The following is a 23,376-nucleotide window of genomic DNA, read 5'->3' on the forward strand; positions in this document are numbered from 1 at the left end:
GTGGTAGGCCCAGTGAAATCACATGAGTCCTTTAAAGGAGAGGCCAAAGAATTTGGAAAGAATTGGAGAAGATTTGCTGGTCTTGCAGATGGAGGAGCCACCTGACCCTGTGGGTGGGCAGCCTCAAGGAGTTGAGAAAGCATCCTTGGTAACAGCCAACAGTGAAACAGAGATTGCAGTCCTACAACCACAGAAGGCTGAATCCTGCCATAACCTGGATGATCTTGGTGCTGACTCTTCCTGGAGCCCCGAGATAAGGCCCAACCTAGTTAACTCCTTAGTGTCAGCCTTAGGAGATGAGATTCCTGCTGTGTCCCCCTGGACATCTGGCCTGCAGAAACTGTGAGATAACGCATGAGTATTGTTTTAAACCATTACATTTGTAGTTATTTATTACACGCCACAGAAAATCAACGGAGGATATTTCAGTAAGGGAGAAAAGTAAGACCATTTACTGTGGGGAACTTGCCATCATGAACACAAATCCCTAAGGTGACCAGCAAGGTAGGCCAAGCTTGTGAAAATGATGATGTGAGCTCCCTGACAGGTCACCACCAAAATGCAGCCTCAGAGCCTAAGATGCAATGAGGAGAACGGGACCTGGGTCTGTCTGGAGAGCCTGTTCCACCCCCAACCCCTGAACTGTTGCCTGGCAGGGTGGCCACAAATTCAATTTTTCAGAAAATACAGAAATAATTTTATCTACTTATTTATTAACTTTTTTATTTGTTCTAATTAGTTCTACAGGACAGCAGAATGCATTTTGATACATTGTTCACAAAAGGAGCATAACTTCTCATTCCTCTGGCTGTACATGATGCAAAGTCACACAGGTGGTGCAATCATACATGTATATAGGGTAATAATGTCCCTCTCATTCCACCATCTTTCTCACCCCCACACTCCCTCCTCTTCCCTCACTTCCCTCTGCCCAATCTGAAATTCCTCCATTCTTTCCTAACCCTTCCTTACCCGCATTATGGATCACCATCTGCTTATCAGAGAAAACATTTTTTGGCCTTTGGTTTTTTGGGATTGGCTTACTTTGCTTACTTACATGATATTCTCCAACTCTATCCATTTACCTGCAAATGCCATAACTTTATTCTTCTTTAAGGCTGAATAATATTCCATTGTGTGTATGTACCACAGTTTCTTTTTTTATATATATTTTGCTGCTGATTTTTTTTGTATTTTGCTGTGATTTTTTTTAGTTTATTTATCTATTCATCTATTGAAGGGCATCTAGGTTGGTTCCATAGTTTAGCTCTTATGAATTGAGCTGCTATAAACATTGACATGGCCACATCACTGTAGTATGCAGATTATAAGTCCTTTAGGTATAAACGGAGGAGTGGGATAACTGGGTCAAATGGTAGTTCCATTCCAAGTTGTCTGAGGAATCTCCATACTGCTTTCCAGAGTGGTTGTACCAATTTGCAAGTCTCACCAGCAATGTATGAGTGAATCTTATCCCTACATTCTCAACAACACTTATTGTTGCTTGTATTCTTACAGAATGGGAGAAAATCTTAATCACACCCACATCATTAGAGCACTAATCTCCCAGAAACATAAAGAACTCAAAAAAATAGCAAAAAAAAAAAAAACCCAAATAATTCGATCAATAATCGGGCTAAGGAACTGAACAGGCACTTCACAGAAGAAGAAATACAAATAATGAACAAATGTTTTTAAAAAGGCTCAACATCTCTTGCAATTAGAGAAATACAAATCAAAACTACTCTAAGATTTTATCTCACTCCAGTCATAATGGCAATTATCAAAAATACAGAAATCTTTTTGTGCAGTAATTCAAACTTTAAAAAAAACACTATTAAGACCAACCTTGTTCATACCAGTCAAAACACAGACATGTGTTCTGAGCCGGATGTGACCTTCTGGGGCACCAACTAAGAAGAAAAGGCAGAAAGGTCCCTGGAGCAGAGTATGAAAACCCTGAATGTGGAAGACAGTGAGAAGCAGTGAAAGACCCCAATAATAAACACCCTGCCTCCCAATCAGAGAAGAAAGGAAACGTGTTTATGGAAACCTACTTCAGCCAGCGACCATGATGGGCATGTCCTAGCTGGAGATCCCTGGCAAACTGATTCCAAGGGCTACTGTCTGTTTCCAGATGGGAAACCTGAAGCAAGAAGCCGTTCGATTATTGTCTGTGCTGATGCAGATGTGAAATGGTGATCCCAGGCTCAAAACTGTTCTTTTTTTTAATCAATTCTTTTTTAGTTACACATGACAATAGAATTCACTTTGATGTAATTATACAAGCTTGGAATATATCTTAGCCTAAATACGACCCCATTCTTACAGATGAAGACAGTTCTCATTCCAACATCTGAGTGCTTTCAGCTGCCCCAATGGAGCATACCAGGATTGAGTGTTTTGCTTCTTTTAATTGAAAAGGGGAGAAAAACAAAGGAAAAATAAAAAAAATAAAAGAAAAATCAAGGAGAGGGAATTTCATCAAAATAAGGAAAGATCAGTAGAGTAAACAAAGAGGACTGAGAAGGAAAAAGGGATGAGAAAAGGGAAAAACAGCAGAATGAATCTGACCAAACTATCAAATGTGCATGCATAAATGTGGCACAGTGGGTCTGACATCAGGAGTATCCACAGGATGCTAATTTAAAAAAAAAAAGTAAATAAACTGTAAATGGAGAGATTGGTGGAGTGGAAAGGAGGAGGCAGGGGCGAAGTGCTGAGGATTGAATTGGAGTGGGTAGAGTTCTATGCCTTTATGATAATGTCAGGGCATATCCTGGTGTTAGAGAACTAAAAAGAAAAGGGGTGTTCTGGGGTGTCTCTCAAGGCCTGGGTCTTATTGGTTAACAATTTTTTTTCTGCTCCCTCAAGGATTCTGCCTGTCCATCTCTCCCACTCTGTCATAGCCACCACCCCATCCTCTATAGCTCTCCCTCTCCCCTCTGACATCCCATCTCTCAGAGTCTATTCTCCCTGCTTGCTTATAGCTCAGTCTCTCATTTACCCAATTCCAAATTCCTACAAAGGAATCTAGTTGGTTCAGGATTTTTTTTTTTTTTTAGTTGTTCCAAGTCAGAAGGGTCAGAGAGTCCAGATGACAGCCCAGGCATGACCCAAGGTAACCTCTCCCTCAGACCCCTCCTCCACCCTGTCTCTAAGCAACCCTTGTCTCAGGCCCAATCAACAGAGGCCATAATTATCTCATGTTATGAGCAAGACCCTTGGGTTGTGGGGGCTTGGGTGAGCCATTTCCCCTAAAGAGGGATATAGGCACAACAGCATTCCAAACACCTGCATCACCCCATGTTGGATTTTGGGAAAAAGAAGTTGCCTAAGCTAAGTGCTCACAATAGTTCACACTGTCCGCTGGAGGCCACTAAGACACCCACAACTGCCCTATGTACCCCCTGGGTCATCAAGTTCATGACCCAGGTGAAAGAAGAAGACAGGGACCATATCAAGACTCCACTAAGAAACCTTCACAATTTCTCCTGACCATGGAGTACATCACCAACTGGATAAATGTCTCTTTCTTTCCCACAAAGAAGACTGGATGGATTTGGTTAGCAACAAATCCTCACTCCGTCTCTCTCTCTCTCTCTCTCTCTCTCTCTCTCTCTCTCTCTCTCTCTCTCTCTCTCTCTCTCTCTCTCCTCATAGGGATTGAACCCAGGACCTTATTTATGCTAGGCAAGTGCTCTACCTCCAAGCTACATCCCCAGCCCCTTGCCTGTTTGTGATGTGGAGAATCTAGAAAAGCCTCTGCAGAGCCATCCATCTCAGTAAGGAGTTGGAAACATTACCTAATATGATGTTAGACGACTCATTCTACTGAGAGAAGGGCAGAAGTGTCAGTTCCCTTCAGGAATGCAACCACACAAAGCCCTCACTTTGAGTGGAAGCTGGCATTTTTTTAAAGAGAGCTTCACCCAGGTTATATTGATACATAAAAAAACTTGCACATATATATGTGTGTGTGTGTTTGTGTAAAATGTGAAGTTTGGTGTTCTGACCTATATAAACACCTGTAGACCATCACTACCATGAACATGTTCACCGCCCCAAGTTTTCTCATGACCATTTATAATACCTCCCTTACATCCTTCCCCACTCCCAATGCCCATATCTCTTGGCAACTACTTATCTTTCTTCTGCCACCCCAGGTTGCATTTTCTAGTATTTTATAAATAACATCCACTCAGCTTTCTCTTTTTTCACACAGCATAATTATTTTGACAATCATCCATTTTATTGTGATTTATCAATAATTCACTACTTTTTATGGCTAAGTAGTATTCCACAGTATACATACCATATTTTGTTTATCCATTCACCTCTGAACATTTGGTCTATTTCCAGTTTGAGGTTACCACAAACAGCCACAGTGAACATTCATGTATGATTGTACATGTGTTTTCTTTTGCCTTGGGAAAACACCAAAGAATGTAATGGCTAGATCATTTGGTAGGCATTGTGGTTTGAATGTGACCCACAAAAGTTCCTGTGTTGGAAACTCCCATTTGTCAATGGTATTTGGAATTGGGGCGTTTGAGAAAGAGAGTTAGATGAGGTTACAAGGATGGAGCTATCATGAGGGTATTTGTGGCTTTATAAGAAGAGGAAGAGAGACCCCCAAGGTAGCACACTTGTATTGTCTTTCCATGTGATACCTTCTGCTATGTTATGATGTGGCAAGAAAGCCACCACCAATGCCAACAAGACACCAGCACCATGCTTTTGGACTTCCCAGCCTCTCAAACCATGAGTTAAATAAACTATTATTCTTATAAATTACTCAATCTCAGGTATTTTGTTCTAGTAACAGAAATTGGACTAAGACATTAGGCACATATTCGTGCCATTTTGGTGCAACTTTCCTCTGGTTTTGGAGTGTCCTCAATGTGTATATTCAACCTACTAGATATTAAGGTACACACAGACCACATATGAACAAATAACACATAGTCACTCATTAGGAGGTCACAATCAGTTGCAGCTGGCTTTATTCCAGTCCTCCCAGATGTGTGAAGAGAGCTCCCAGTAGGGAAAACCTCCCTGGATGAACTTGGATTTGAAATGATGAACTTTGATGTAAAACACTCAGTGCACAAGCTCTCAACCGCATCAACACTTTAGTAATAGCTCACAGAGGATTATGTGATCTGTCTCCAAGAGATCCTTTAAATAATGGCAGCGTCTATAGTAGAACATTCAAGATCAATAGAGAAAACTTTGCATGCCATAAAGCAGGACAGGGGTTCTTCAGGGGGTAGTTATATCAACACCTTCTCAGAACTTGTTGGGACTGTGCATTCTCCCCAGCCCAGACCTACCAAGTTGGAAACCATGAAGTGGGGCCCCCCATCAATCTGGACTTGAACCAACCTTGCTGGTGATTCGGATGCATGCTTCAGTTTAAGAACCACTGGCCTAGAACATTTTTCAAGCCTGTCAACTTTACTAGAATTGAATCCAGCAGAAATTATAACACAGAGAAAGCATCATCCCACTATTGCCTGGGTTCCACCCACAGACCTGTGGAGCCTGCCCTCTCAGAGTCTAACAGCCACAAGGACTAAGTTACCATGCAGAATGCAGAAGTGCACAACCATGTTATCACTTACTTTCCCAAAGCACCAAACTTAGAAAAAGAAAAAAAAAATCTTAAGAACACAATCATTGGAGCATTTAAATCCAACTATCAAAATCACCCATTTCCCTACATATGGCTTTCACCCTGGCATATGATGACATAAATGGAACTAAGAAAAAAAAAAAGACAAAAATTTTAGGTGATGCACTCCAACTCTCTTTACTGCTCCAGACCCCACTGCAAATATACACATCAGCAGGAAAATTAATCAAACTTGAATAGGAAGAATTTGAGTAAAAATATTGGATACTTTTTACTTTAATCTTCAATTTAAGCATGATTTCCACTTGACATTGTAACCAGAGAGAATTTTTGATCTTTTCCTTGGTATTTTTCCATGCTTAAATTTTAGCCCAGTCCTTGAAAACTCTCTCCAGCTTCTGGCCAAGCAGAACTTTGCCACTCACTTTGAACTTGCCAGCCAGGAAAGCCTTCTGCGGATTCATTTTGCCCAAAACTAACTCCATAAAGACATTTTCTGGAATAGTGAAGACAGTGTCTGCTGGGAGCCTAGAAGATCCTGGATACATGTCCCCAGAGCCACTCTTCAGGTCAATGGTCCACTGCAGAATGATCTTACCATCTTTGGTGATGTCCAGCTGAAAGATGGCGTTGACTTTCTTTACTAGCTGGCCTCCCACTTCTTTGATGTGATGGCTAATGTCCTCAAACACTGGGAAGCTCCGGAATGCTGACAGCTCAAGAGGGTTTGGCATGGCGAGTTCCCGAGCTGAACCCAAAGCTTTGAGCTGGCTCGCCTGAGGTTCATCCCCTGCTTTGATCTTGGGTTGATGGTCGATTCTCCTCCACATCTTTACTGTACTGGTCCTCTTGACCCTGCCGTCTGGTCTGTGGACAGCTGTGGCCAGATTAATACCCACAGGTCAGATTGTGACATCAAAGTTAAGGCCTCAGGCAGGGACTGAGGCTGGTGTGTGTGTGCTGCAGTCTTATTGGCCAAACCAATTTTGAAATATGACACGGAGTGGGAGATCAGACAAGTAAGTGTGAAGTAGGTACACCCATGCACACACACACACACACACACACACATCCCAAAACAACTAGGGCCGTTGGTGCCACAGGTCCTTGAAAACTCTCTCCAGCTTCCGGCCAAGCAGAACTTTGCCACTCATCTGGACCTTTCAATGATGGAAACTGTCCCCAGAAGGCTTCGTCTTTCAAATGCAGGCACCTCCCTGATTGCAACCCTGAGAGAGCAGTTATTTTGATTCCTTTAAAGGTGGATGATCCTTAAGGTACAAATCATGATGCTGAATTTGGCTTTATCAAGATACTGGCCTAGGTAAGATGCTTTTAGGACAAAACAGTTTAAAATAGCTGATTGGAGAAGAAATCAGCACCAAGGCCAACATCAGAAACTTCCCATCTTCCAGAAAGAGAAAGACAGAGAGATTTGTAAGATCAACAGAAGATGCTGCTGATGTTGTTTGATAATTACATAAAATAATATAGCTCTTTCTCTGAGCCAATATGCTGAGTTCTAAGCACATTACATATATTGACACATTTAATTTTCATTGCAACCCCCTGAGGTAGGTACTAAATTTATCCCCATTATACAGATGAGGAAATGAGGGAAGGAGAAATGAGGGGACTTGCCCAGAATCACATGGTTAGTAAGTAGTGTAGCCAGATTTGAAGGAGTCTAGGACCCACTCTTATTTTTTACTTTTTATTTTGAAATAACTTCAGCCTTACAAAAAGTTTACACAAGTAGTACCTGTGTAACTGACCTCACCCAGATTCCCCAAATGTTAGCATCAGTACAATAATCTAATCCAAGAAGTTAACATTGGTACAATACTCTTAAGTAATCTACACTGTATATTCAAATTCTGCAAATTATAGCACTACTACCCATTTTCTGGTCCACAGTGCAGATTCTGAGCTTGGATTCTAGGTTGTTTTTATTTTTTTAATATTTTATTTATTTTTTTTCCTTTAATTTTTATTGTTGGTTGTTCAAAACATTACATAGTTCTTGACATATCATATTTCACACTTTGATTCAAGTGGGTTATGAACTCCCATTTTTACCCCGTATACAAATTGCAGCATCACATCGGTTACACATCCACTGTTTTACATATTGCCATACTAGTGTCTGTTGTATTCTGCTGCCTTTCCTATCCTCTACTATCCCCCATCCCCTCCCCTCCCATATTCTCTCTCTACCCCATCTACTGTAGTTCATTTCTCCCCCTTGTTTTTTTTTCCCCTTTCCCCTCACTTCCTCTTGTATGTAATTTTTTATAACCCTGAGGGTCTCCTTCCAATTGTTTTTAATTGAGTGTCTTTCTTACGACCTCCTGTCCAGAGAAACTCATCTATCTTTGTCTATCATGACCTTGATACTATGGAAGAATATCTGCCATCCCCAAGAAAGGATGACAGATTGAGTTAGTGTAGTGTATTCTTGGTTATCAAAAAATACTCATGTAGCTTCAGGATTTTGAATTGGTGAATATTCATGATGTGTGGGAAAACATGATACACACCACAATCTGAATCACACAAAATGGGATATTATATATATATGCAATATATACACAATATATACACCTAGAGGGACACATCCAACTAAGCTTCTTGTGACTGGATGACTGTTCTTTGCTTGTGTTTTTCTCCCCTGTAATGCACTATTTACTTTTAAAAAATAAAAATTATTTTAAAAACCAAAAAAATTATTTTAAAATCTGCCAGTCATTCCATAAAATGTTCCTTGTTTTGGGTTTGTCTAATGTTTCTCATGGTTGTTTGAGGTTATACATTTCTGGCAGGAATATCCTATAAGTGATCTTGTCCTCTCCCTGGTGAATCATATTAGAGATACGTGACATGAAAATGTTATTTTTGTCTCTATCTGCTGATGTTGACCTTGATCTCTTGGTTGAAGTTGTATCTACCAGAATTCTCCACTGCAGAGTTACTGTCTATTCTTCAGTGTCTTGTAGGGAAGTACTTTGAGAATGTGAATATCTGTTTTACATAATGCTTTGGTCCACTCCTTTTTGTATCCATCCTTGGCCCATATCTGCAGCCATCAGTGTGGTGTGTAACAAATCATTTTACATATTTTATATTCTCATCACTCCCTTGACATTTAATAATTGAAATTCTGCTATAAGGAGGTGCTGCCTCCTCTCTCTCTCTCTCTCTCTCTCTCTCTCTCTCTCTCTCTCTCTCTCTCATTTTATTTGTTCAATTACTTATCTGAGTATGGACTTGTGAATATCTATTTTATTTTGTGTATTTATTGCCATTATTTATTTTCTTGTTCAAATTGTCACAGATTTGGTCATTGGGAGTGCCATCGAGTTGGTACCTGTGTCCTTTCCTACATAAAACTGCTCTTATAAGTGAAGCTACAGTAAATGGAGTTGTAGCTGCCTTTTTTTTTTCTCTAAGAAGAGTGCAGAAGAATGAAAAAGGCTTCAGTACATTTGCAATGATGGATGAGCTGCATTATCAGCATTGAACAGTTCAACAAAACCCAGTGGTGTCCAAGTTTTTACCATAAAGCCACCAAGGGTGCACAACATCTGCACAGAGAATTTTAAAGGAAGAAGGAAGGCAATTCTCCAACAACTTCTCTATGAGCAACCAACAGAGAGGACTGAGCCCATATCTGCTTTTCCTCAAGGATAGGGGTTATCCCATTTGAATTATTCAGACAGGTCCCCAAATGGACAGGTCTCCTGCCTCAGTATAACAGAAGGGAACATGGCCCTTACGGAAGAAATTCAAAGCAATCCAGGATTCAAGGGAGTTTTTCACCAACAATATAGATTGAAACTGCCATTACATAGTGACACCAACTTTTGGTTAATTTTATTATTTAAATTCTCACCAGATAATGCTCCTCTTATTTCCTTCTCTATGACAGGCTGCTGCTCATACCCTGACTGACATACCACTGGCCTCTAGAAAGCATACACCCTCCAACTAGGCATGATCTTCGATCTTCCATATCCCCTTGAAATTATTTCTTCTTCAGTTGCTACTCAAACCCAAGAACCTAGTCATAGAAAATTTATCATTTTGAGATTCTGCAATCTTTAAATGCTTTAGAAGAATGTGAAACTTGTTCTCTTTTTTAAAAAAGTTACAAAAGTCATTTTATTAAATAAGATGATTTTAGTCTCAAGGAACAACCACCATCATAAAAATTAAAAAAAAAAAAAAAAGAAAGAAAGAAAAAAGAAAAGAAAACTTTATCCAGTGGTGATTCTAACATGTGGCTCCAGAGCAGCAGCAGCTGCATCACCAGGGAACTGGTGAGAGAAATGCATGGACCCAGGCCTCACGCCAGATCTGCCTAATCAGAAAACTCTGGGTGTGGGTTAGTCAGGGTTCCCCACAGAAAGAGAATCCATAAGATATTTAAAAGTTGAAAGATTTTTTTGACAGTGAATTCCTACATGCCCACCAATATCCTGTCATTAACATTTTATTTCAGGTGTTTGAATTCTTTCATCTTATTTTTTTATTCATTTCAAAGTAAATTATAAGCATCAGTAACCCCAAAACACTTAAACATGCAAAACATTTATGAGAGTTCAATATATGTTAACAGTTGTTAAATGTAAAATTTATATACAAAGAAATGCACAAATCCTAAGTGTGCATTTGCTGAAAGTTTAGCTATGCGTATACTTGAATATAACAAATTTGAATGCCAGGTGACCCTACCTCTCCCACAGCGCCTTAAGAATGGATCCCCATGCAGTGGTGCAGAAGCCTAAACAATCAGGAAGGAACCTTAGATTCCTTCTTCATTCCTCAAATAGAAGGCTGCTTCCCTGACAGTGTGAAGCTGTCACACCATAAGGCCCAAGAGGAAGATCTCAAAGTTCCTCTACCAAAGATCCAAAGACCAGAGTTTATAATTCAGGATTTCCACCTTGAGAAGACGCCGTAGCTTCTGAGCCTGCACACAAATGGAAACCACGTGTTATGGTTTGGATATGAGGTGTTCCCCAAAAGCTCCTGGGCTAATGCAGAGGTAAAATGATTCGATTAACCCATTTAAGGTATAAATAATTTGAGTGAATTATTCAGTGGTAACTATAGGCAGGTGGCGTGTGGTTGGAATAAGTGAGTCACAGGTGGCCTGCCTTGGGGATTATATATCTTGTCTCTGGCTCCTCCCACATGCTCTCTGCTTCCTAGCCACCATGAGCTGACCGGACTTCTTCTGCCACACCCTTCCACCCTGATGTTCTGCCTCACCTCAGGCAGGGAACAAGGGAATCAGCCAATTTATGGACTGAGACCTCTGAAACCATGAGCCCAAATTACACTTTTCCTCCTCTAAATTGTTCTTGTCGGATATTTTGGTAACAGCAATAAAAACCTAACTAACATACCAAGTTTCCTTTTTTCTAACTTGTTAAATTTTTGATCAATCCCTAATAATCATGTTTGTTTATGGGATACAATGTAATGTTTTGATTCATGTATATATCGTATAATGATCAAATCAAGGTCATCAGCATATCCATCACTTGAATAATTTCTTAACACTTCTGAAAGCTAATGCTGTTCTTTGGCTCATTTGGTTTCCAATAGGATCATCACCCATTTTCTTGGCTCTGCTGATTCCAGCAATATTTTTAACAAAGTTGAGCCCGCAGCTGGGGACCAACAAACACTTTCAGGGTTAGTTGTTCAGTTGTAGGTTGGTGAATACCACTTCTTCCAGAGATAATGTGCTGGGGCCTGCAGGGTGCACATGGAAGGGCAGAAGCAGAAACTTAGCTCTCAGGGACCTTACAATGTAGGAAGGAGATATGTAAGAATTCTAGCTACCTCTGTGTTATGAACTGAATGTTTGTTTCCTCCCAAAATACATATATTGAAGTTTTAATCCATATCATGATAGTATTAGGAAGTTTGGCCTTTGGCAGGTAATTAGGGTTGGATTAGATCATGAGGGTGGAGCCCCATAATGGGATTAGTGCCCTTATAATAAAGAAAAGACATGAGAATGTTCTTCCCCTCCTTCTCCCCTTTCTCTCTGTCTCTCATCATGTCGCAAGAAAAAAAGACCACATGAGCACACAGCAAAAAGGTGACCATCTACGAGTGGGCCCCCGCCAGAGCTGAATCTGTAGGCATTTCGATGTTGGACTTCTCCACTTCAAGAATTATAAGAATTAAATGTCTTTTTTGTTTTAAGCCATCCATTCTATGGAATTTCATTATAGCAATTCAAGCAGACTAAGAAACTTTGCACCCTTGACAGAACTTGGCATTGCCAGGTGCTTTTTTTTGTTTGTTTTTTAATTTTAGTTATTCTAAAAGGCATGTATCCCATATATCTTTGAGTTCTAAGATAGTGATAATAGTGAAAAGAAAGCTACTCAGAGGAGTGAATAAGTTTGTTATTTGTTGTGGTTTCAGGGAATGGCATGTATTACGGTGGGTGAGGCTGTTATCTAAGTAAATTGCATCTCTCACTCTGTTGAAAGAATGTGATAGATTAAATTATGGGTCTCCATTCATCGCATTTCTGAAATGGGAATGTTCATCCATAGCCTTGTGACGGCTTCATTGTAAGTGGTGAAGTTGCCGCACCCCTTTGAAGTTGGATGTGTCCATGTGACCTACTTTGGGCGATGTTAGAGGACATGATGTGAGCAGAGGCTGGAAATGTGTTAGGGCAGTTGTGCTTGTGATCTTGTGTTTTTGCAATGGCTATGAGAAGATCATGCCCTGGGCAGCTGCTGGTGCAGAGAGGATGAGACACATGTGAAGCTGGCCTAGGACCAAGTCTAGAAGAGCCCCACCTAAACTGGCCAAAGAGCAAATAGTCCGATGAACCAATGAGAATAAATTCGGGTCATTTTAAGTCTCTTGAGTTTTGGAATGGTTAGTTACTCGCACTTCTGTGATACAAGATGACTCATGTAAAATTTAGAGAACATAATGGCTGGGCTTTCAAATCAGGCCAAGTGGTCAAGATCGTCAGTCCTGAAATAGCCAAGTCTTGAGGAAGTGACCACTGGCAGTCTTTCCACATGTGAGATGGATACATTTAGAGGTCCAGATGATGATAGAAAACTCAATTGCTTTTGTTTACATACTTGCAATTCAAAATTTGTGGTTTGTGGACAAGCAGCACTGGCATCCTTGGGGGCTGGTTAGAAGTAAAGAATCTCAGGCCCCATCTAAGACCTGCTAAATTAATGTCTGCATTTTAACAAGATCCCCAGTGATTACACAGCTTATTAAAATTTGAAACATTGCTACAGGGACAGTGCTACATCGATGTTCATAGCAGCACAATTCACAATAGCTAGACTGTGGAACCAACCTAGATGCCCTTCAATGGATGAATGGATAAAAAAAATGTGGCATTTATACACAATGGAGTATTACTCTGCATTAAAAAATGACAAAATCATAGAATTTACAGGGAAATGGATGGCATTAGAGCAGATTATGCTAAGTGAAGCTAGCCAATCCCTAAAAAACAAATGCCAAATGTCTTCTTTGATATAAGGAGAGTAACTAAGAACAGAGGAGGGTCGAAGAGCATGAGAAGAAGATTAACATTAAACAGGGATGAGAGATGGGAGGGAAAGGGAGAGAGAAGGGAAAATGCATGGAAATGGAAGGAGACCCTCAGAGTTATACAAAAGTACATACAAGAGGAAGTGAGGGGAAGGGGAAAAATAATACAAGGGGGACAAACGAATGTCAGTAGAGGGGGCAGAGAGAGAAGAGGGGAGGGGAGGGGAGGGGAGGGGGGATAGTAGAGGATAGGAAAGGCAGCAGAATACAACAGACACTAGTATGGCAATATGTAAATCAATGGATGTGCAACTGATGTGATTCTGCAATCTGTATATGGGGTAAAAATGGGAGCTCATAACCCACTTGAATCAAATTGTGAAATATGATATATCAAGAACTATGTAATGTTTTGAACAGCCAACAATAAAAAATTAAAAAAAAAAGAATAAAGAGAAAAATCCAACAAAAAAAAAATTTGAAACATGATGAACATGGGAGGATCTATATACTCACCCACTCACCTGTCACATTCTCATGAGTTTGAAAATAAAAACCATTCTGTAATTTATCCCCAGGTTAAATTACACACACACTCTCACACACCCATTGGAAATAAGATGCAAACTACAAAGACCTTTAATTTAAACATTTTCAGGTAAAATTTTTCTCTTGTGCTTTCTTCTTCTTCTTTTTTATTAATAGACTTTATTTTTTAGAGTAATTTTAGGTTTACAGAAAAATTGAGCAGAAAGTATAGAAAGTTCCTAAATCCTTTTTTTTCCCATTCTCTCTGCTTTGTTTCCCCCCGCATCACTATCATCTTGCATTAATGTGGTACACTTGTTACAATTCAGGAGCCAATATTGAAATATCATTAACCCAAGTACATAATTCACTTTAAGGTTCTCTCAATGTTGTACACTCCATGGTTTTGCCAAGTACATCATGTCAGGTACCCACCAATGCAGTATCACACAGAGTAGGCTCACTGCCCTGAAAGTCCTCTGTGCTCTGCGTTTCAGCCCTCCCTCTCCCTTCCCTTTGACAACCACTGACCTTTTCACTGTCTATAGTTTTGCCCTTTCCAGAATGTCATATAGTGGAATCATACAGTATGTAGCCTCTTCAGATTGGCTTCTTTCACTTTTCAATATTCATTTACAGTTTTTCCATGTCTTCTTATAAGTTGATAGATCTTTTATAAATCACTAAATAATATTCTACCATATTACTAGAATATAAGCTATTCATCTACTGAAGGACATTTTGGTTGCTTCCAAGTTTGGGCAATTATGAATAAAGCTGCTATAAACATTTGTGTGCCTAATTTTGCATGGCCATGAGCTTGTGCTCTTTTGCAGATTTTTAAAATATTAAAGTATGAAGTATGTAGTTGGGCCAATTCATGCTATTAATAAATATAATACCAAAATTTATTGAACAGCAACAATCTCCCAAGCATTGCAACAGCTCCTCAAAATATTCTGAGGTAGTTATTAGCGTTGTTCCCATTTTACAAATGAGGACATTTGTAATGAGGAATGCAATGAGGAAATTATATAAATGAGGGTAACTTGTCTAAAGGCATGTAAGTAGTAACTTTAGACCTATGAATTTATGGGTTTGTGTTGAGAGCCACAGCCAAAGGGGCCCCAGCAAACTTCCAGCTGCCAGCAAACTTCCAGCTGCCGGCTGATGATTGGCTCACAGCGGCCCCAGCAACATCTAGCTGATTGGCTCCTCGGCCCCAGCAACATCTAGCTGATTGGCTCCTCTGCGGTGATGCTCATTGGACTGTTTCCCTGCCCTTTCAGACCATGGAGCTGCTCATTGGGGGACTTTTTTGGCTCCGCCCACGTGACCCAGCCAATGGGCCTCAAGAGCAGGAGGATTGTGGGAGGTGGAGAGAAGCTTGTGTGGGAGAGACAGGCTTGTGGAAAGCCGGTGGTGGCAGTTGAGGCTCTGAGGATTTTTCCTGAGAGGCTGTTTTGTTTGGCGTGTGTGGTTCTAAAAATAAAGTTAGTTTCTTTTGACAAGTGGCTCCTGATTGTGCCCAGCGAGACTGCGGCATTTGGTGGCTCGCACGGGGAGCGACTGAGGGTAAGTGAACTGCTCGCCCCTGAGGGCAGGGCGAGAGGATGGGTAGCCATTTTAAGATTCTTCTTTTGTTATTTTGTTTCACTTTTGTTTTAAGTTGCCTGTCCCTGGAGATGTGTAAGATGGAAGAAAAACCGCTCACATCTGAGGAACAGATAGGGAGAAAGGACGGATGGACATTTCAGGAGCCTATTATAATGATTTTGTGTTGTTTCAATTTTGTTTCACTCAGTTTCAGTTTTGTTAGGCGTTATCTTGTTGGGTTGTATTATAGTAGAAATACGGGATCAGAAATTAGTAAAAAACAAACTGAAAGAGTGTTAAGTAAATTGTTAGAGGAAGGAGGCATCTCAGTAAAATCAAGAACAATCAGGGCATACGTTGATACAATACAAAAATGTAGCCCATGGCTTTTTAAGGAGGAGTTGTTAAATATATCACAATGGAACCATCATGGTGAAGATTTAAAAAGAATAGAAAAGAAAAGCCCAGGGACTCTGCCAGTTGGCACATTGCCATTGTGGACGTTCATATCTTGTTTGCTTAGTCCAAAGCCTTCAGTTCAGACAATGGTAGAGGAAGGAGAAGACATATTGATTCAAGTAAAAGAGAAGGTCTCTCAAGTTAGTCAGACAGAGGAAAAGATTCAAGTAAAAGAGAAGGCCTCTCAAGCTAGTCAGACAGAGAAAGAAAGTGTAAAACAGAAAAAGCCATCAGGGGGAAAGTTACAACAGGAGACTGCTACTAACACCTTTCTATCACCAGAGGACGTAAGTGTCCAACTAACAAGGCCACCTCCATATGCTGGGAGGTCCCCAACCCCCGCAGTTGATAGTTGGGATCCTGAGACAAGATCTCAAATATTAACATGCCCTGTATTTGAGGCAGGAGGGCAGCGATTTTACCAAGTTTTAAATTTCAAAACAGTGAAGCAGCTAAAAGAGGCTGTAACAACCTATGGTCCTCAAGCACCCTTCACTGTAAGCATGGTCGAATCCATTAACAACTTGAACATGACGCCAGCAGATTGGGCTAATATGTGTAAAGCTGTGCTAAATGGAGGACAATACCTGTTATGGAAGGTTGCCAATGAGGAATTTTGCAAGGAGACGGCTAGGCGAAATGCAGCAGCTGGTTATCCTCAGAGAAATCTAGATATGTTGTTAGGAAAGGGACCTTATGAGGATCAGCAGCAACAAATTGCATATGATCCTGGCGTATACGCACAAATTGCTGCAGATGCAATTAAGGCATGGAAGACTTTACAAGGACATGGAGGTTTACAAGGTCAATTATCTAAGGTAATACAAGGATCTAATGAACCTTATGCTGAATTTGTAGATAGGCTTATTCAAACAGCTACCAGAGTTTTTGGGAATACAGAACAAGCAATGCCATTACTAAAACACCTGGCTTATGAGCAAGCGAATCGTTGGTGCAGAGATATCATTAGACCATGGAAACATGAAGATTTAAACACATATATTAAATTATGTAGAGACATTAATGAACAAGAGCAAGTCATGGCAGCTGCAGTAAAATAGGCTTTAGATGCCAGAGACATTAATGAACAAGGGCAAATTGTGGCAGCTGCAGTAAAACAGGCTTTAGATGCCAGGCCAAGAACATGCTACAATTGTGAACAAACAGGACATTTTAAAAGGAATTGCCCCATTGGAGGAGGGTTTAACAAAACTAGGTATCAAAGGAGTAGAATACCAGGTATTTGCCCACGATGCCGTAGAGGGAGACATTGGGCTAATGAATGCCGTTCTCAAACCACCATAGAGGGTACTCCATTATCAAAAAACGAACAAGGACCAGGTGTTTATCCACGATATCGTGGAGAAAGGCATCGGGCTCCATTGCCAAAACATGGACAGGGGGGCCCAATGCTCCGGGGCCCAAAACCACAAATATACGGAGCACTGGAGGAACCCAGCAACCCCATCAGGGTAGTGCCCAGGACACATTGTCCATCAGATCCCTCATCAGACAAACCAGAGGGAGCCCAGGGTTGGACATCTGCGCCTCCGCCAGAGCAGTACTAACTCCAGAGATGGGAGTTCAAATCATTCCCACAGGGGTGAAAGGACCTCTTCCCAAAGGAACAGTAGGCTTATTATTGGGACGCAGCTCTTCTACTCTAAAAGGACTTATGATAAGTCCTGGGGTAATTGATCCCGATTATGAAGGTGAAATAAAAATTATAGCCAGTTCTCCAAAGGGTATATCAGTAATTTCACCAGGAGATAGAATAGCACAGTTACTAATAATACCCAGCCTACATGATAAATTTTCCAGTCGTACTGTAGAAAGAGGTTCCAAGGGATTAGGCTCCACAGGTGTAGACTGGGCTATGCTTTCTTTAAATTTAGATTCTCCCCCATGCTAAAACTAAATATTCAAGGACATGAATTTAATGGGCTACTGGATACAGGTGCAGACCTTAGCATCATCTCTCATCAAGAATGGTCAAAACATTGGCCATTACAACAAGCCACTCAAACGCTTCGAGGCCTAGGAGTGGCAACTAATCCCCATAGAAGTGCAATGGTATTAGATTGGAAGGATCCTGAAGGATGTGAAGGAACTATACAGCCATATGTATTGGATCATCTTCCCGTAAATTTATGGGGACGAGATGTCCTAGATCAATTAGGTTTGACATTAACAAATAACATCAACCAAAATGCACCCACTATTATGACTAGACAAGGTTTTAGGAAAGGAAAAAGATTAGAAAAACAAGAACAAGGTATAGCAGCACCAATACAAATAGATCAAGGAACAGACAGACATGGGTTGGATTTTCAGAAAGGGCCACTGAGACAATAAAAATTACTTGGAAATCAGAAAGACCAGTATGGGTTCCTCAGTGGCCCCTGACTAAAGAAAAGATACAAGCAGCCCATGACCTGGTCAAACAACAATTAGCAGAAGGACATATACAACCTTCTGTATCTCCCCATAATACTCCCATTTTTGTCATCAAAAAGAAATCTGGTAAATGGAGATTATTGCAAGATTTAAGAGCCATTAATAATGAGATGGTTATTATGGGACCTGCTCAATCAGGGATTCCTCAGTTGTCTGCTTTGCCAAAAACCTGGTATGTTTTAGTTATAGATATTAAAGATTGTTTTTTTTCAATTCCAATTCATCCTGAGGATAGTCCATGTTTTGCATTTACTATCCCTGCACTGAATCATGAAGGTCCTGATCAGAGATATGAATGGAAAGTACTCCCTCAAGGGATGGCTAACAGCCCACCTATGTGTCAAATTTATGTTAACAAAGCAATCCAGCCACTTAGAAATCAAAATCCTGAACTACAAATATTTCACTATATGGATGATGTATTATTAGCACACAAAGATAAAAACACATTGCTAGAATGTTATGCCACACTTACAAACTTATTAAAAAATTATAATCTAGAGATAGCAATAGATAAAGTACAATTAAATTTTCCAATTAATTATTTAGGAGTTCTATTATCCTCAACCATGGTCCGTCCACCAAAAATTCAAATACGAGTAGATCAACTCAAATCACTTAATGACTTTCAAAAGTTATTAGGAGACATAAATTGGATAAGGCCTTATTTAGGTATACCAACAGGAGAGTTGGGACCTTTATTTGATATCCTAAAAGGTCCATCAGATCCAAATTCACCCCGAATGTTAACGCCTGAAGCAAGAAAGGCATTAAAAATCATTGAAACATATATGGAAAATATGCATTTGGATAGAATTGATATAAGTTTGCCTTTATTATTTATTGTACTACCAACAAAAAATATTCCTACAGGAGTATTTTGGCAAGAAGGTCCATTATTATGGATACATTTATCTTATTCTCCTAACACTATTCTTACTAGGTATCCTGAGGCTGTAGGACAATTAATACTCAAAGGAATAAAAGCAGCAAAGGGTGTGTTTGGAATTTCTCCCAATAAAATTATTACTCCATATACTATGAATCAAATTGATGAGTTAGCTAATGAGTTAAATACTTGGGCAATAATCATGTGCAAATCTAATGTTTCATTTGATAACCACTTACCATCTAATCCTTTATTGTCTTTTTGGTCATTGCATCCTGTAATTTTTCCAAAAATGACAAGAAAAACACCTATCATGAATGCTCCAAATATATTCACTGATGGGTCAAATAATGGTACAGCAGCAGTAGTTACCCCTGATCAAACTTTTACATTTTTAGTACCCAAACAATCAGCTCAAAAGGTAGAGCTTAATGCAGTTTTACAAGCTTTTGTGATGTTTAAAGATTCTGTATTTAATTTATTTTCTGATAGTCAGTATGTAGTTAATGCTATAGTATCTCTTGAAGATGCTGGTAGGATTTCCCCTTCTTCTACTTTGCTTTCTCTTTGCTTTCCACTATACAAAGTCTAATCTGGGACAGAAAAGATCCATCCTTTATAGGACATATCAGGGCACATACAGGATTGCCTGGAGCCCTTAGTTTGGGCAATGATTTAGCAGATAAAACTACACATGACATACATATTTTCTCTACACTAGAAGAAGCTATAAATTTTCATAAAAAGTTCCATGTCAATGCTAATACTTTACAAAAGCGTTTTAAAATAACTAAGGAACAAGCTAGACAAATAATAAAACAATGTCAAAATTGTGTGACCTTTTTACCACAAGTTAATCTTGGAGTCAATCCTAGAGGATTGATACCTAACCATATTTGGCAGATGGACGTCACACACTTGCCAGAATTTGGAAAATTAAAATATTTGCATGTTACAGTTGATACTTCTTCTGGATTTTTGATGGGCTCCCTTCATGCCGGAGAAAAAACTAAAGATGTTATAGCTCATTGCTTACAAAATTTTGCCACTGTGGGTGTTCCAAAACAGTTAAAAACAGATAATGCCCCTGGTTATACTTCTACCTCTTTTAAACAATTTTGCTCAACATTTGGCATTACTCATATAACAGGAATCCCATACAATCCACAGGGACAAGGCATAGTTGAAAGAGCTCATCAAACTATTAAAATGTACTTATTAAAGCAAAAAGAAGGAATTGGGAAGGGGTATATATTCCCCAAAGATAAACTTAAAATAACCCTTTTTACTCTAAACTTTTTAAATTTGGATTCATCAGGACTTAGTGCTGCGGAAAGGCATATGTGTCCAAAAAATGTGCATAAGCCCAAGGTACTTTGGAAGGATATTCTAACAGGACAATGGAAAGGTCCTGACCCAGTAATTGTCTGGAGTCGAGGGTCTGTTTGTGTGTTTCCACAGGGAGAACAGCAGCCGATTTGGATTCCAGAGAGATTAACCAAGGTCCTGACCCAGTGATTGTCTGGAGTCGGGGGTCTGTTTATGTGTTTCCACAGGGAGAACAGCAGCTGATTTGGATTCCAGAAAGATTAACTAAAGCGATTTCTACAGACCAAAAAGAAGATGATTTGGCTCAAATCCATAACAACTGATATCCAAAACTCCAGTTTGGCTATTCTTACATCTGCAACAGAACCAGGATGCTTTTTTCAATATCTATTTTATTATTGCCCTTTGCCATATCATGAAGTTCTATTTTGTGTTTTGAGCTCATACAGACCTAGGTTAATGTTTTGCTGATCAGTTCTATTTTTTGACTATAGAGTTTTTAAACATTGCAATGGTGATTTCACCTGTAAAAAGTTATAAGGCCTTTACTATAATGTTATGTGTTGTATGTATTATATTATGTGTGCACACTTGTGTTTTGTGTTATATGTTTGAATGTACGTATGTCCATATATCATATATGATGAGCGCTCATGATAAAATGGATCCAAATATTTTTTTTTCACGTGATTTATATGGTTTAATTTAAATTGGGTAAACAACTGTTGAGGATTGTTTTAATATGTAAACAAAAAAGAAGGTTAACAGATCTGTTTGTTTACTTTCACCTTTCCTTTTCATTATATTTAATAATTCTCTTAAAGATAATGTAAATTGTTAAGAAAATTGTTTTCTTTTAGTGCCTTCTGTAATGTTACATAATTTTTTCTTTAGCCATTATTGCCAGAATTCCTATCTTCATCCCAGTGCCGGTGAAGACAATGTAAATTGTTAAGAAAATTGTTTTCTTTTAGTGCCTTCTGTAATGTTACATAATTTTTTCTTTAGCCATTATTGCCAGAATTCCTATCTTCATCCCAGTGCTGGTGAAGTCAAAGATAAAACCAATCTACAGCTTCTACAATAGCCATCACTGAACTGCTTGCAGAACTTGCCTGGACACATTGTGAGCTCACCTGTATGTATTGTGAACTATCTGTTGGTGCAGCGACTTGTGGTAGTGTTGGGGTATTTTTGCTGATGATGTCACCGGTGGTACAATTTTTCAAAGGAGCCCTCAATTGGCTTAATGTCATGGCATTTTGCATCCTCCTCTACTAGTGATGGTCTAAAATTTGGGGGCCAACAGAGGTGAGGCAAAGAACCTCACCCCCCCACACTGGTGCAAAGGCCTATCCACAAGTATAGCTGTATGCTGGACCGGTAGTCAGTGACGGGTATGATCCAATTGCAGTGGTACCAACCTAAGACAGGAGGCTGACGCCTAGAGGTCAGTTCATCCGATGACGGGTAAGGACCATATGTTGAATTGGACTGCCTAACAGACACGGTCCCTAAGCCACATGCTTGTTGTTTAAACAGAGAGGGGGAGATGTTGAGAGCCACAGCCGAAGGGGCCCCAGCAAACTTCCAGCTGCCAGCAAACTTCCAGCTGCCGGCTGATGATTGGCTCACAGCGGCCCCAGCAACATCTAGCTGATTGGCTCCTCGGCCCCAGCAACATCTAGCTGATTGGCTCCTCTGCGGTGATGCTCATTGGACTGTTTCCCTGCCCTTTCAGACCACGGAGCTGCTCATTGGGGGACTTTTTTGGCTCCGCCCACGTGACCCAGCCAATGGGCCTCAAGAGCAGGAGGATTGTGGGAGGTGGGGAGAAGCTTGGGTGGGAGAGAGAGGCTTGTGGAAAGCCGGTGGTGGCAGTTGAGGCTCTGAGGGTTTTTCCTGAGAGGCTGTTTTGTTTGGCGAAACAGACAAACTTAGAAAGCCAAGGATCAAGTGCTTTCTCTCATATGTGGAAGCTAGAGAGAAAAAAGAAAAAGGAATATTGGGGAGGATCTCATGAAAATGGAGGGGAGATCAGTAGAATAGAGGAAAGGGACCAGGGGGAGGGAGCAGAGAGGGAAGGAGGAAACACTGGGGAATGATAATGGTCAAACTAGATTGCTATATTGTGTGCATGCACGAATATGTAACAACAAACCTTACCATTATGTACAATTATAATGCACCAATAAAAATGTGGAAAAGAGGTCATAGAGTTAATTAGCTTGATTTGATCATTCTGAATTGTGTGCGTCTGTGTGTGTATATATGTGTGCATATAAGTACAATGTATGTGTGTGTGTGTGTGTGTGTGTATAATTACATTACATTGTGCCCCGTAACTGTGTATTGTTAGATTTGTCAATGATAAATAATATTGATATAATAATTTTTAAAAAGAGTTCATAGAGGTCTTCAGGGGAACTATGTTGATTAGGCGAAAGAAGGAAGGAAGAAGAGGGTGAGGGAGAGAATATAATCTGGATATGGCTAGCAATTAAATGAGATACAGATTTAGAGACCCTCAATAGTATCTAATGCATGATGTGATAAAAAGCCCTCCTAATGGGATGTTAAATACGTTCCCATGACTGATAACATTTTGAGAATAAATTAGAACTCAGTGGTTTCTGGAAGTTGTATGCCTGAATAGCTTTAGAAAGTTATGTTAAGTTTATTTTGGGCTCTTTCATTCATTATCTCATTCACCCTTATGACCTTGTGAAGTGAGAAGGAAGGGTATTATCATGCCCATTTTTTTTTTTTTTTGGATGAGAAAACTGGAATTGGGGAGGTTAAGTGGTTTCTCCAAGTCAGGCAGCATCGGGACCAGGACTTGAATCTAAACCTTATGCCTCCTGGCATTGCCAGGGCTTCTTACCCTGCAAATCCCCACATTGATCCAGGAGCTCAGGTT

General features: G+C 40.0%; 1 protein-coding gene across 1 annotated transcript; it reads right to left on the reverse strand.

The window, feature by feature from the left end:
• Window positions 1-5,997: 5,997 nt before the first annotated feature.
• Scp2d1 (SCP2 sterol binding domain containing 1) lies at window positions 5,998-6,468 on the reverse strand. Its single transcript, XM_027953893.2, has one exon. The coding sequence runs from the start codon at window positions 6,466-6,468 to the stop codon at window positions 5,998-6,000; it is 471 nt and encodes a 156-aa protein (XP_027809694.1).
• Window positions 6,469-23,376: the final 16,908 nt, after the last annotated feature.

This window comes from Marmota flaviventris, chromosome 2, assembly GCF_047511675.1.
Source record: "Marmota flaviventris isolate mMarFla1 chromosome 2, mMarFla1.hap1, whole genome shotgun sequence".
Classification (NCBI taxonomy): domain Eukaryota; kingdom Metazoa; phylum Chordata; class Mammalia; order Rodentia; family Sciuridae; genus Marmota; species Marmota flaviventris.

Bases quoted from the DNA above. Each gene is read 5' to 3' on its own strand.
- Scp2d1 (XM_027953893.2), bottom strand. From the start codon at position 6,468: ATGTGGAGGAGAATCGACCATCAACCCAAGATCAAAGCAGGGGATGAA.